The following is a 15,289-nucleotide window of genomic DNA, read 5'->3' on the forward strand; positions in this document are numbered from 1 at the left end:
TAAATATTTTGCATGTGTATTGGTTGTACGCATATAAAACAGAGAATAAATGGACTTTTTGGTCCTAAGCCCCTCCCCCAAACAAAACTTTTTTAAATGTAAGGATCGCGTAATAAGAACGAAGAGATATTTTATGTATGAAAAAAATGAAGTGGGGACGATACAGAAGAAGAAGGATAGGAAGAAGAAGAAAGAGTACGAGAGGAGAGATAAGTAGAGGAAGAAGAACGTACGATAAGGAGGAAGAGGGGATATCTTAAACGAAGAGGGTGACGAAGAAGAAGAAGAGGTTGGCAAAGAAGAGAGTGACTAAGAAAAGGGTGACACAGAAGAGGGAGGCGAAGGAGAAGAGGCTGACGGAGAAGAGGGTGACGAAGAAGAGGAGGCTGACGAAGAAGAGGGTGACAAAGAAGAGGGAGACGAATTAAAGCGTGACTAAGGAGACAATTGTAATAAAGAAAAAAAGGGCGACAAAAAAAAATATGGTGACAAAGGAAAAGGTGACGAAGAAGATGACAAAGGAGAAGGGGGAAAAAGAAGAAGAAGGTGATGAGGTGAACGAAGATGACGAAGAAAAAAAAAGAACAAAAAGGTATACGAAGGAGAAAAGGGTGACGTTGGAGAAGAGGGTTACAAAAAATATGGTGAGGAAGGACAAGATAACCAAGGAAAAAAGTGAAAAAAAGGGCGACGATGAGGAAGAGGGTGGTAAAGAATACAAGGTGACGAGGTGAAAAAGGTTGACAAAGAAGAAGAGAGTGACGAAAGAAGAGTGTGACGAAGGAGATGAGAATATCGAAAAAGATGAGCGTGTCAAAGAACAGAGGGTGACGACAAAGATGAAGAGGGTGGTGAAGAAGAAGAGAGTGACTAAGAAAAGGGTGACGAAGAAGATGGTGACGGAGAAGAGCGTGACGAAGGAGAAAAATTCTAATGAAGGAGTAAAGGATGACGAAAAAATAGGGTGCCGAAGAAAAGGGTGACGAAAAGGTGACAAAGGAGAAGGGTGAAAAAGAAGAAAAGGGTGACGAGGTGAAAAAAGTTGACGAATAAGAAAAAGGAGAAAAGGGTTACAAAGGAGAAAAGGTGACGATGGAGAAGAAGATTACGAAGAATATGGTGATGAAGGAAATGATGACCAAGGAGTAGGGTGAACAAGAAGAAGTATGTGACGATGAGGAAGAGGATGGTGAAAAAGAGAGGGTGGCGAGGTGAAGAGAGGGTGACGAAGAAAAAGAGAAGGTGATGAAGAAGATGAAGATATCAAAGAAGAGGTTGACGAAGAAGAGGGAGACAAAGAAGAGAAGGGTGACAAACACGAGATTGACGAAGGAGAGGGTGACGAAGAAGATGGGGAAGACAAAGAAGAGGGTGACGAAGAAAAGGGAGCCGAAGAAGAGCGTGACGAAGAAGAGGGAGACTACGAAGAGGAGGGTGACAAACAAGAGATTGACGAATGAGAGGGTGACGAAGAAGATGAAGATGACAAAGAAGAGGTGTCGAGAAGAATGGGGTGACGAGGAAGAGGAGAGGGTGACAACTAAGAAAGAAATGAAGTAGAGATTAACGTAAATGAAGATGGAGACAGCGGAGAGGAGGGTCACATGAGGGAGAGGATAGTAGTATAATACCCCATTCACAGTGGCCTCAAACACCGCGACAGCAGCGGGACTGTCCCGCTGTTGTCGCGGTGTTGTCTTCAGTGTGAAGGCTCGGACCCGTTATAAACTATCGCGGGATAACACCGCCTCGCGATAACGCCGCGACAAACTATCGCTAGGTTCGCCTAGCTACAGCAGCGGGACAGTCCCGCTGTTGTCGCGGTGTTTACTCAGTGTGAAGGCTCTCCGCTATAACACCGCGACAAACACGTGTGATTTGTTTACTTACCTATCACTGACCTCTTTTCTCCAGCAATGGGGAACATAAAGTGAAATAGAAATAAAGTAACCAGTAGATTCAAATAGATTTTATTATTATGTAGATATTATAATTATCCAAATAAAAATATTTCACACTTCAAAAAATTAAAATATTCTGACTGGAAGCAATAAAAATGCTAGTTTTTTAAAAAGTAATATGATCGAGGATACACGCTGAAGTATTTCCGGTCATATCGGGGTCACTCGCGGGTCATGAGCCATGCATACACGTGTTTGTTACGGAGGTAATAAAAATCACCCGCTGCAGCGTGAATGGGTACATGATATTTATCCCGCTGCTGCAGCGGGATAACTTTTCTACTGTGAATGCATTTGTAGCGGTGTTATGGCGGTGTCGCCGCTCCGCTACAACGCCGCTACAAATTTCAAAACCACTGTGAATGGGGTAAAAGAAATAGTAAGTAATAAAACAAAATAGACAAGGACATATCCGTATATGAAAAGAAACTCACGTCTTTCGTTATTGTGACCATTGTTGTTCATGACGTGTTCCACACTGCCGTTCTTGTTGAACTTGTAACTGGAAAGAAACATGACGAATTGTGTATACGTGATATTGATTGATTGATTGATTGATTGATTCACTCATTCATTCATTAATATAAAGACAATTAATTTCATATACAGTAGGTTTGCGGGTGCACCATGTGTGAGAGAGAGAGAGAGAGAGAGAGAGGTTTGAGGAGTCCTGAAAATTAATTTCATTTCAGACAGCATATAGTCATGCAGGGACGTTCTAGTTTATTCATACAACTTTGTATCATTTCTATAAACTTCTAGTGAATAGTAACAGTTAATCAAATAGTTGTATCAACGAGAGCAGAAAATAAATCACCTGAATATAATCTATTCTACATCACATATCAAGATCTGAAGTAGTGTCTTTTATTCGAATAGTACATATCATGTCGTACATAGCAGCAGTGTCATTTGGACGAAGAAAAATCATTCTGATAAACTTCATTATTCTTATACATTAGGCTTGCGGGTGCACCATGTGTGTGAGAGAGAGGGAGGATTGAGGAGTCCTGAAAAGGACTCTCGGTAATCGTTTTTCAGGGTTTGTAGTCCTGAAAAGAACTGTTGGTGTAGTCATGAAAAAGACTGTTGGTTATCTTTCTTAGCTTACAGTTCTAAGGAGAACTATAGCGCTTGGAGAGGATGGGTGGCGGGATTATACATCTCCTCAATCCTCCCCTTCTCTCACATGGTGCACCCGCAAGCCTACTGTATATCTACATCACCATGCAAGCCGATACTTATAAGCAGCTTCATTATTCTTATTTTATACTTAATATTTTATTTTATACCTATACTTGTATTCATAAACATATATTTATATTTTATTTTTCATTGGGAAAGAGGTGATATTAGTTCCAATACATAGAGCAGTAAGCTATCTAAATGGTACGAAAATGAGTAAAATATATTTGGTTTAGAAAACAGAATGTGTAAATAACCAGGGGGTGTTTCACAAAGATCCTAATTTGAACTTATTTTTAAGTTGGAGCCATTTGTAGCCTTATATAAAAATATATTTAAAAGTAGAAATTTAAGTATTTTATAATTTTTATAAATTTCACATCAGGAACATGAAATCTCCTTGATAATAGAAAATATGAACGATTTTAATCAACGTTTTATGGCTTTTAAAATATTTTTATAAATTATTTTCAATGGTGCTAACGGCTTTCCATAACTGTTAAGTCCAACTTAGAGATAAGTTCAATTTAGGATCTTTATGAAACACCCCACAGGTTTCTCATACATGTAAATCTGTGTACTTACCCCTTGTCTCATATTTTATTATACTATGGTTATGATCTATTCAATAATATAAGGCTTTAGAATGTTGTGTTGGAGCCCAAACTAAATATATTATATATATATATATATATATATATATATATATAAATCTTCGTGTTATCAATGATACCGTACCTGAATGGTTCCGTGTCTGCGTCTACGTGCGAACAGATATATGAAAGAAAAAGAAATGGTTATGGGTAAAGGAGCTCTGTATCACTATAAATCAAATAACATTCCACACAACTCCTTTTGTATGTATGCATATATATATATATAACAATGTAATTACGTATTGGAGTGACTAGATCTACCCTCGGATTGATAAAGGAATTATATCCTACAGATTTTACTCATTACATAAGTTTCTCCTCTAACTTTGGACATCTTCTTTCTTTTTTCTTCGTTAATTAATTTATCTATTCATTCATTCGTTCATTTTTGTTAAATTGCTTATCAACAAGTTTGTAAAGAGTCATAACGTTTCTGAACATGTAAGTATGTCTTCCCCTTCCCCTTTGATAGAGGTGTCATGGTGTAAAAGTGTCGTCGTAGAGTTGTTTAAGCACTTGGCTGTTTAATAATGCAAATGTCTTGGGTTCGATCCCCGACATGGTACTAAAGTCCTTTGGCAAGACATTAATCTACATTTGCCACTCCATACCAAGGAGAGAAATGGGGACCCGGTAGGATAACGAGAGCCTTTGTGATAGAAATTGCCAGTTGCCCTCACGGTATCCATATGGTAGGAATACTACCCATGGAGTAAAGATGGTGCACATTGTGCGTGAATGCATCCCATGACTGGGTTAATAACAATATCTGTAAAGCGCATAGATACGGCACTCCATATTAAATGCTTCACAAATCAAAATTATTATCATACGTACCTAACATTTTCATTTTTGTTTCGTTTGCTAACTCGTCAGCACTGTTTAGACTTTCATCACCCCCCCCCCCACCTTCCGATCACCCTCAATCCACCCCTGACGGCCATGAACATGTATTATCCAATAATGATAGAAAGAACAAACCTTTAGATCTAGCTCTCTCGAGGAAGATTAATAATCCGACAATGATGATGATGGACGCAACCAAGAGGATCGTGAGGATGGCTATACCGACTACAGCTCCAGTAGTAAGTTTACCTTCTATTTATGATAGTAAAAATCACTTCAGTACTTTCAAAGTTGTTGTTGTTCTTTTTATTGTTATTATTATTGTTGTCGTTGTTGTGGTTTTTTTAATTATTATTATCATTGTTAAGGATTATCAGTATCATTATCGTCATCATTTTTATTTTTATCATTATTATTATCATCATCGTTGATATTATCATTATTATCATCGTTGAAATTATCATTATTATTACCATTACTATAATTGTCATCACTATTATCATCATCAATGTTATTGTTATGAGTATAACTCACCTAAGGCAATGCATGATGGGAAATCCCCTGGATCCCACGATCCATCATGGCAAACGCCTTGGCAATGCTCGGGTATGTTTCCATCTCTGCACGAAAACATGATCGAGACACCATCTCTGTAGTACAATGTTTGTGTTTCGTTGATGACGGGGTCTTCGACGATGGAGTAAGAAAGATCCTTGTCTAGATTTTGCTGTGATATGGGGCATGGGTCTGGGGGAGAAATATTTTCAGTTATATGTTCTCTATAGGTTTCCATGGTAAGTGAATATTCACGATTGGAGGCTTTCGGTAACACTTTGTGGAAGCCTAACTGAAAAGGATGTTCATATATTCTTTCATAAAAAGAACCCGCTTATGGAGCGTTATAGTAATTAAGAAAAAGTAAAGGATATGGAAAGACAAAAAGAGATGATGATGGGGAAAAGTTTTAGTAAAAGCTTCTACGTGACTATTTGTTTTCTCGGTGTTTGCACATCAAAATATTAGGTGAAATAGAAAGAGGAAAGGGTTTGCTCAGAACCTTCTCGATCTCAATAACTATTTCTTTCCTATTCCATCTTCCTTCCATTTCAACTTACTTTATAGTTTCTTTAGTGTTTGATAAAAGAATGATTATCATCCCTTTCCTTTCCTTTTCCTCTTTCCTTTATTATTCACAATTCCTCTAAACGCCCCATAAGCGGGTTCTTTTGACGAAAGAATTATATCGACAGCCTTTTTTCAGTAAGGCTACCACATGGTGTTGCAAAAAGCCTCCAAGCAAGGAAAACTATGTTTAATGTTATGTAATGCAAACGATACAAGGGACTCACACAATGTTGACAACTTTGCGGTATAATTCAATACACTTACATTGGCAAGCTTGCACCCACTCCTGTGGGCAATTTTGACACTTTTTTCCAGGGAAATTACAGATATTGTATATTATGCCACCTCCTGCTCGAATATAGAAATTCAGGCACATCGCTGGCCCGATGATTTGGGGCACCTTGCTCCCCAACTATACTTGGATTTTTGAACACCTCGCTGCTCAACAAAGAGGATACTTGGGGACCTCGCTTCCCGGAGTTGAGGTGACGGTTGCCTGAATATCGGATTTTTTTAGAATAGGGGGCTGATTGGAGAGGGGGGGGGGGGGGGGGCAGGGCTTCATCCACCCAAAGAGTGTTAGTACATCACTGAGGGCAATAGCTGGAATTATAAACACTCTTACCATCTCCTTCTGTCATCTTCTCATACATCTCATTTTACCCCCATCTGTTTTTTTGTTTTTTGCGTGGGTATATAAACAGAAGGTATTTTCACCCCAATATCCCTGTTTTGTATACAGCGATTAGTAAGTTTTATAAAGGATTCCACACCCTCAAGCCTAGCTTACGTTCTTCTAATTTGATGATGTTTTATTTGCATGGTTTATTTATTATGTTTTAATTAGTTTATCGTTTTGGAAAAGAATTAAGAGAAGAAAACAAATCAAATGAATCAATCAATTAAAAGAAACCATTGGAACATTACGAGATGGTGGTTTCCCGATATCGGAACTTTAAAAATCCGTGTGTAGGGAGGGGGGGGGGGCGTAGCCACGTCAACTCCCCCCCCCCCCATCCCGCCTCATACGCCTATGTTCGTAATACATTACCCAAACATTCTGGTTTCGTATCAAAGTCAAACGATCCATTGACGCACGTAGCCGTGTTCTGTCCTGTGAATCGACTTCCGCCTTGGCAATTAAAGATGGCGGAATCTCCGTGGTTGAACACGGTTTGTGGCCCGCCATTGTTCGGCTTCTCGGCTATGACGTCATTGTCGAGTAATTTCGTCGTGTCACATTGTGCTGTATGGTATATATATTTCATAATCAAAATAGACAGTGGTACAAATAGATCACAATTGCACAGATCTATATCACATATATTATATGGCCTAGAATAACAGATTTGCCAAAGCAGGGCATGGCATAAAAACATAATAGAAACATAAATATATGGCGGAAATTAGATGTAGATAATTTGCTCACTTATTAAGCTGAAGCTGTATTATGCTACTATGTTATAAATACAGACTGCATTAACAGATCAATCATTTCCAAATTGTTTGAATAGCGACGAGCGTTTACATTCTGGTGTTGATTCGTGTTGCCTGCTTTTGTATCTCAATGCAATTTGCATATATTAGTTTTTGCTAGTCGGACAAGCATTATGCCTATACTATACTATACTGTTTTTAATGATATCATATCATTATTTCATCATTTATTGTCATAATGTTATCATCATCATAATCATCGTCATCGAAGTGATAGAGATTAATAGATATTAATAATAATAATGATTAAAATATTAGTATTATTAGTAGTAGTATTTTTATTATCATTACTATTATCATTATTATTATTAATATTATTACCATTATTTTTGTTATTATAATTAGAAATGAACATTTTTTACCAAAACACAGATAATTGGAAGGGTCGGGGTACCAAATTTCATTATATTGGCAATCAAAGTTCCGAGGCAAAGTGGATGAGGTGTGGTCTTCTTCACAACTGATGTCTAAACTGTCATACCGCATGTACGCTTCCTGGTCAGGCGAAAGCATTATCGCATAAGGATTCGAGACGATCGGCCTCTCGCAATCTAAAAAAAGAATATATGAATTATTTTAATAATCATTATTCTAATAATCATTATTCTAATAATCATTAACACGTGAAGCAGGGCTAGTCGTATTGGTATATACTCTAATTTGACACTCAAACACAATTCAATAAGGTCTGGAGTTAAGCCTAGCTTTGTCAGTCTCTGGCTGTATCATGAACAGATAAGGTGCGAAGCGTATGGGGTGTATTAAACCGTGCAGTCGGCATAGTCTCTTAGTTCAGACACTGTGGTACGCACTTCGCCCGACATGGGTTAGTCGCTGCAAACTAGCCGTGCAGCATTTGACACAAGAGTTTTTAAACTAGGCCCCTTGTATATGTCTATGACGAGCTGTAAAGGCCATTATTATGTACAACTATACAGCCATACAGCCATACCGAGAGTCCTTTTCAGGACTCCTCAATCCTCCCTCTCTCTCACATGATACACTCGCAAGCCTACTGTATATACAGCCATAGTCGTTCAGAATAATGGCCTGTACAGCCCGTCATAGCTGTTAAGGCCCGGTCACACAGCCCTCCACGGGCGCATCGCGGCCGAATCACGGCCAAAAATTTCTGCCCGTGAAGCAGACGCTGTTGGACGCGTTGAGGTCGCGATAAAGACGCGATACAGCCGTACTTTACCCGTCGTTACACGCGGTAAGAAATTCACACGCGGTTGGCCGCGCGAAAAAGTTTTGGGCTGCCCAAAAATTTAGACCGCGGGTAATCGCGGGCGGTACACGTGGTACAAACGCGGTAAAGACGCGGTACAGACGCGGAACGAACGTGCTAGGACGTGCTACGGCCGCGGTTAAGACGTGGTTACACGCGGAATTGGACGCGAAATTTTAGCGGGTAATCGCGGGTGGAACACGGTCATAGCACGTTTGTTCCGCGTCTGTACCGCGTTGTTATCACGTGCATTAGCGTGTGTACCGCGTGTAAGCGTGGTAGGCCGCGGTACCGCCGCGCTTCACCCGCGATAAGGACGCGGAACAGTCGCCGGCGTCTGTTCCGCGGGCATACCACGGGTAAACCGCGGGTAAGCCAATTTTGCACATTTTCCACCACGGGCAACCGCGGGCAAAAAAAAATCGCGAAATTTTACCCGCGATACAGACGCGAAAGGCTGTGTGACCGGGCCTTAAGAGACATCATGGGATGGCGATCCAAAATCTAATAGTTGGTACCAGGTGTTCGGGAAAGAACCATAGATAATTTGAATATATAACAGGTCCATTTGCATACATCAACAAGTGATTTAACCTTTCTAAAATAACAATATACATTATATGAATATGACGATATTCCGTCACCTCACTATCAAAATATATTGTTATGGTACGAATGGATGTATGGAGTGAAGGGTATATCTTAATAGACTCTTTTGAGTTGTTCCATAGATGGGGCCAACACCCCCCCCCCCCACACACACACATACACACTCAGTGTCATTTAGGGTACGCGTATGCATGTTCCCTCCTTTTGAAATCACCCCCTAAGTCCGTTGTGTAAAGTCAATACGGGCCGGATTTTTGAGTACTACGAGCCGGACGTCGGTGCGTGAAATATACCCCTTTACCGGACATTTTGGGAACACGCATGCGGTCCCTTCGACCCCGGAGTGGGGGGGGGGGGCGCGAATAAAACTTACATATGCATAAAGGTTCGCTCGTTAAATTCCATGTCCCATCGTTCTGGCATGATGACGATGTCGGTCCGTAGACGTCGTCGCCGTCGAAACACGAGAAGGTGACTACAGATCCGACATCGTAAGTTCCCTGACTAGGTGTGATGAACACGGAATTATCCGCCAAAGTAGGCCTGTCACATTGCGCTGGATATGAGAGAATAAACGAGGCAGTTTCATACAGACATTACTTTGATTGTTAATTAACCCCTATCCTGTGTATTTACAAACAAAAGATTTTAGTTATCAGAACCGGTTTCATATCCCCTTTTGAATGGTTTGAAATGCCATCACATTATACACACTCAACCCCTTATAATTTGAGAAATAATAGCTTTGCAATATTATGTTCATTCTTTGTGGGATGTCGTTTGCTTGGGCAGTATTAGTCCATTATGTGACGTCATTAAAACATCGTTATTTTTCTAGCGAATCTCTTGTATATCCCAGATGCTATTTATTTGTATGTTTATAAATCACCCGATATGTAGTTGACCTAAGACTTGTACGATGGCCATCTGTTAATAGCTTACCAGTTCCAAGTGATACATTAGTTGACAAATTTGTGATTTTCTTTGAATTTCCACTTTAAGTTGCCCATGATTTACGGGGAAAATGTGTGTGATAGTCCAAGTTGAGATTTTTGAATTGAATTCAGGTGCGATTCGATAGGCACCATAAATATATAATAGTAATAATGTTACGCTATGTTACGTTAACAAATATACTACTAGCTCAGATGCCACCCGTTTTGTGATAATATCAAGCACCATTAGGTAATTTAATTGTACATATCCAACGCCATGATAAATTGACGGATTATGAAGTCCTAGATATTTAAGAGTGACTGATCGGACAAATATCACTTCTTTTGAATAATCCCCGCTTCCTTTACAAAGAGACGTTTTTCATATTTTCATGAGTAAAGACACGATACATGTTCCACATTCAACTTAGAACGTGTTTGTAATAAAGGCTGCTGGATACACCATGTCAGCTAGAATGATCGACACTTTCATAATCATTATGGATGTGATCGACCAAGTTTAATTAACTCTACCAAAATGCAATTGATGATACATAATGGCTTTGGCTCCAAACATCAATCAGAGGTAGATGTTTACTGATACATCGAGTGGCCTTGCGCTCTGTTACAACTTGCAGACGACCGAGTTTCTCTTACATTGAATCTCCGTTAAAACGAATCATTTTAGGAGTGATTATGAGCCATACACTAGAGCATTCTGTGTCCATTTGTTGGTTCAATCGAACGAGCATTTCGAGTTTTAAGAGCTAAAAAGGACCATCATTTACCTACTCCAACAATTCCTTTAGCTCAACATAGCTCATCCCGTTTGACGACCATGGCTACCAATATTTCTGAAGACGTTCCATCAGATCTTGCCACAACACAATCAAATGGGACTCAATATCCTCCTCTGTTGATTGCGTGGTCTCAAGGCGCACTTATAGCACAGGCACCGCTTTGTGTGCTGGGGAATCTATTCACCCTTTGCGTTTTAAAACGTGTGAAAGATGACTTTGATGATATAACCAAGGTTTTGCTCTATGCTTTGACCTGTACCTATCTCCTCCTTGGTACATGCATGTCTCTTGTATTTCCTCTCAAGGATTTTCTACCAAGAACGGCCGTGCGGTTTGTCATTTGCAAGTATATTGGTTCTCTTTCGTATCCTTGTTCATTTGTAGCAGTCTTTCTAGCCACGTGCCTGAACCTCAATCGATACCTGATGATTGTGATACCCTTAAGGTATCAGACCTTCATGACGATCAGGAAAGCTAAAGTGATTGTGACAATATGCACGCTTGTGATTTTAATCTTAACCCTTGCCTTTTTTCCGTTTCCCGGAACAGCGAGTGGAAAAATGTATGACATTCAGTGCAACGATGGTGTACAAGAGGGCAATTCTGGCACCGTAGTTTTGCATGCTTTCTTCCTCCTCTACTGCTCTGTAGCAACTCTAGTGACATTGTTCACAAGTATCCACATCGTCATCATCACTAGAAGGCAGCTTAGAAAGTTAGCTATAGGTCTACGGCATGTACCCAGGGCTACTGGGCAAGTAGATGGACATAATAAACAACTGCAAGATGTCACTCCTAGCCAAGAGAGAAACGAACCCCTGCGAGGACGTTTTCGCGCCAGGCGTTCCTTCATCACGCTCTTGTTGTTGAACTGTGTTGTCTTTATAGGTTGGTGTCCCGTTTTTGTCAGCATCATAACAGTCTTTAGCGAAATAAAGGCCAGCACTACGTTTTTTAGTATGAACATTATAATTTCCTGCAGTGTGACATGGTGGCACTGCATCGTGTATATCGTCACTAGTAAGGCCTACCGTAAGGCAGCTACTGAGGTTTTCAAACAAATGAAGTCGCAATTCAGATGCCGTTGATCATCTAGGAAAAGCTGTTCTTTACGCGGTCTGATTATAAGAAAACGGAAACTGTCGCCTCCGATCCGCAGTGTACATTGTATTGTATCATGCCCTATCATTAGATAACGGACAGTCTTGTCTTCGGGTATTTCTTCTGCCGAGGAAGACCGACCACTCCTATTTACCTTATGTTGCAGCACTCGACACAGTAAGTGAGCACCTGATAGGTTTTATTCCATGAACGCACTGAGCGCTTCTCTTGAACGGAGCTAAAGCGATTATAGAGACATTATATCACAATTTCATATGTGCTACACAAAAGTCAATAACTGCATAATACTGCATAAAATAGGGAAATGAAATTTACAGAGGTTACACATTTGTAATAAATCTTTCAGTTAACTTGTTCAATTCCACGACTATATATCTCCCGAATTTGTGTTGATTTTGCGCCCCATCTGAGGAAGAAGTGTAGAGAAAATCGCATATAAAGCAATTTTCATAAGTCTGTCGCTTGATTGCAGTTTTGTTTGGTAGCTTTTCCTATGAGCAGATGAGTAAAATGCATAAACAATTTCTTACATACAAATCGACATGCAAAAACGACAACAACAAAATCGACTGCTCGGCCGCTTTGCTTTATAGCTTGTACGCAAATGAGTTTGGGCGAGAGCGCAGTTAAATTTGCGCCCCGGGCACCATTATTCCTGGATACGCCGCTATAAATACAAGACCTTATTTTGATTCCCGTTATCATCTGCACTTTAATATCAAGTCTGTGAAGTATCCAAGCAGTAATTCGTGAAATTAAACGCAAGATTTACATTGTTCAATTTAATTTCACTTTTTGCATGATGTGGCTCTAACACAGCGCGTCGATGACCATACTCCTGACGCAATCCCGGCGCAATGGGCACAATGCAAATGTTTGTTTTCTTTATACGTTTGTTTGTATGCTTGTTTGTTTGTTTGTTTGTTTGTTTGTTTTTGTAATGATCCTATAATGCTTAAACCGGCCGGGCCTTAAGTCGAGCTACTTGAGCTGTCGAAACGTATTGATACAAAAATGAAAATAGAAGAAAAATTTCACAGATCTATTACACCGAAACTGATTTATGATAAACGAGAAGCATAAAGTAAAAGTTATAAAATAGGTGAAAGCAACCACAAGTGTCGCGCCATATGTTAACACATCATCTTCCAAAATCTTTTCTACAGACAATAAAATAGTGTATAGAAATCGTCCTCGAGTTAATTTCTTGAAAGAACATTACATCGCTACAATAATAGGATGCATTGTTATATTCTGAGACATAAACACCTATGTGCAAAAAATAAATAAAAAGGGATGTAAAGTATCGAATATCATAATCACCTTTTATACGATGTATACAGCATATCACAATTAGGAGAGCTACGCTATGAGCTACAGTCGAGTATATCCGCGCCATGTTACCAATAAGCACAGAAAGAGAACGTCAAGTCCGAATGATATCCATTTCAATAATTACTTATGATTTTTGACACCATTATCAAACGATATCAACCAATATTTCAGACTTTGGCCCTAGTGATATCAACATTTAGGCGAACGTGCAACGTAAGACAAACAAAAAAGCCGTACTCATCAGCTTACTAAATATTTGCTAAGGGACTTGAACAATGGACAGTACGTAATTCACTGGGGTCGGAAGAAATGAGGGACATTTATTGGCAATTATTCAGCCCTCTATGACTGACTTATTGATCAAAACCAACAAGACTAGACTTAAAAGTTTGCTAGAACACAATATTTTCTGCATCTCTTTCCGCCTGTCTCCCTCATATCTCTCCTTCTATATGTCCCCACCTGTCTTCCTTTTCCATTTCTTCCTCGTTTTCCTATATCTCCTTCCTTCTCTCCTCTCTCTCTCTCTCTCTCTCTCTCTCTATCTCTATCTCTATCTCTCTCCCTATCTCTCTCCCTTTGTCTGTCTCTTTCATTCGAATTCCTTTCTTCCCCCTTTCCTCCTCTCTCTCTCTCGCTTACCCTCTCTCTCCCCTCCACATCTCTCTGTATATAATTGTGACCCCACCCCCCCCTCTTTCTCCCTCCCTCCATTTCTCCGTGTTTTCATAACCCTTCTTTTTGTATTCACACTTTATTGATCTACTTTCAAGATTTTCAAACTCTTTCAAGTTCTTTTGGCAAACAGCACTTCCACAGACACTCAGCCAAATGCACACATAATCCACTCTTCTATTTAAATTCACCATTACCTCCTACTATCCCGACATAACTAAAAATTAAAAAAAGTATATGACATGAACCAATGTAAATGAAAATTATTAAATTTCAACAAAAATGTACCAAGTTGTACTAAAAAATGGCATTCTTAAATTTCATCCCGCGTTGACAATTTGGAAGCTTCATTGCAGACGTACCATTAAATTGTCCTCATTCACGAAAGGTTCAATGTACTGCGTTAGAAATCATCTTTTGGATGGTGACGTCGAAGATCTGTTTCCAGACGTAAATAATCCTATCTGATTACTAAACGCCTGTAAAAATCCAATCACCCAGAAATGAACTAAATATTCTCTGTGAGTTGTGCTCTTTCCGCTCAAATATGTACAATTCCTAGAATTATGGATCTAAAGATATCAACGTCGCTAAAAAAAAAAGGAGACACTCAACTGATATAGGTTAAAGCGGTACCTTGTGATTTCCTTCAATCATGAAAAAAGAGACTTTATATTACTGTAAAGAATCGCTTTTATTTCATTTATGTAAATTTTCAACGATATAAAAATATAAATAAGCAAGTATCAAGAATGTTATCATTTATAGATTCTTCATAAATATAGCTGATTTGAAAGGCTTCGCTACTTCAGATGAAGTACCTGAATTTTGCATTGAATCCTTTACTTTCCATATAATTACATGTACCATATACTAGTATTAAAAAATAGAATACTTTAGAAATAAATAAATATATAAAGGCATTTGTAAGGATATCTAACGGTACAAAAAGAAAACAATTTCTTATCAGAGATAAAACAATTTTAACTCTGTATTCGCTAGGTACTAAAACACTTAATTACTATATTGTATTGAGTGTTTGCATTGCAGTGCGACAAAAACCGACAGCGGCAGTGCATTGTCTGTTCCCTCAGTTGAACAAAGCAAACAACGAGTTAAAGAGAAGGCCGAGCTCTGGAAAAGGTGAATACACAATTTAAAATTTCTGCAACTTTTTTTCGAAAAATCTACTCAAGGGCAATTCTAATACCCAATTGTACTTCCCATAGAAATCATGTACATAATATTTCATTGTCATGTTCGCATATTTCAACATGTGACGTACAAGCTTATAGAAATTGCCATAGGTTGA

The 15,289-nt window shown here is 39.1% G+C and overlaps 1 protein-coding gene across 1 annotated transcript; it reads right to left on the reverse strand.

Moving 5' to 3' along the window:
* Window positions 1–256: 256 nt before the first annotated feature.
* Window positions 257–9,662, reverse strand: LOC115924836. Its single transcript, XM_030987712.1, has 9 exons — window positions 9,484–9,662; window positions 7,633–7,821; window positions 6,825–7,019; window positions 5,183–5,395; window positions 4,784–4,900; window positions 3,885–3,906; window positions 2,396–2,463; window positions 1,228–1,540; window positions 257–386 (listed from the first exon to the last, which is right to left on the reverse strand). The coding sequence occupies exons 2-9, from the start codon at window positions 7,781–7,783 to the stop codon at window positions 257–259; spliced, it is 1,209 nt and encodes a 402-aa protein (XP_030843572.1). The 5' UTR covers window positions 7,784–7,821; window positions 9,484–9,662.
* Window positions 9,663–15,289: the final 5,627 nt, after the last annotated feature.

The sequence above is a fragment of the Strongylocentrotus purpuratus genome, unplaced genomic scaffold (genome assembly GCF_000002235.5).
Source record: "Strongylocentrotus purpuratus isolate Spur 01 unplaced genomic scaffold, Spur_5.0 spur5_scaffold_16, whole genome shotgun sequence".
Taxonomy (NCBI): Eukaryota; Metazoa; Echinodermata; class Echinoidea; order Camarodonta; family Strongylocentrotidae; genus Strongylocentrotus; species Strongylocentrotus purpuratus.

Excerpts from the sequence above, each read along its gene's own strand:
- LOC115924836 (XM_030987712.1), bottom strand. The coding sequence starts at position 7,783 with ATGCTTTCGCCTGACCAGGAAGCGTACATGCGGTATGACAGTTTAGAC. Across the intron at positions 7,020-7,632 it reads TTCCAATTATCTGTGTTTTG|CACAATGTGACACGACGAAA; the intron begins GTAAAAAATGTT and ends TATACCATACAG. Across the intron at positions 1,541-2,395 it reads TGGTCACAATAACGAAAGAC|TTGTCACCCTCTCCTCTTCC; the intron begins GTGAGTTTCTTT and ends TTTCTTTCTTAG.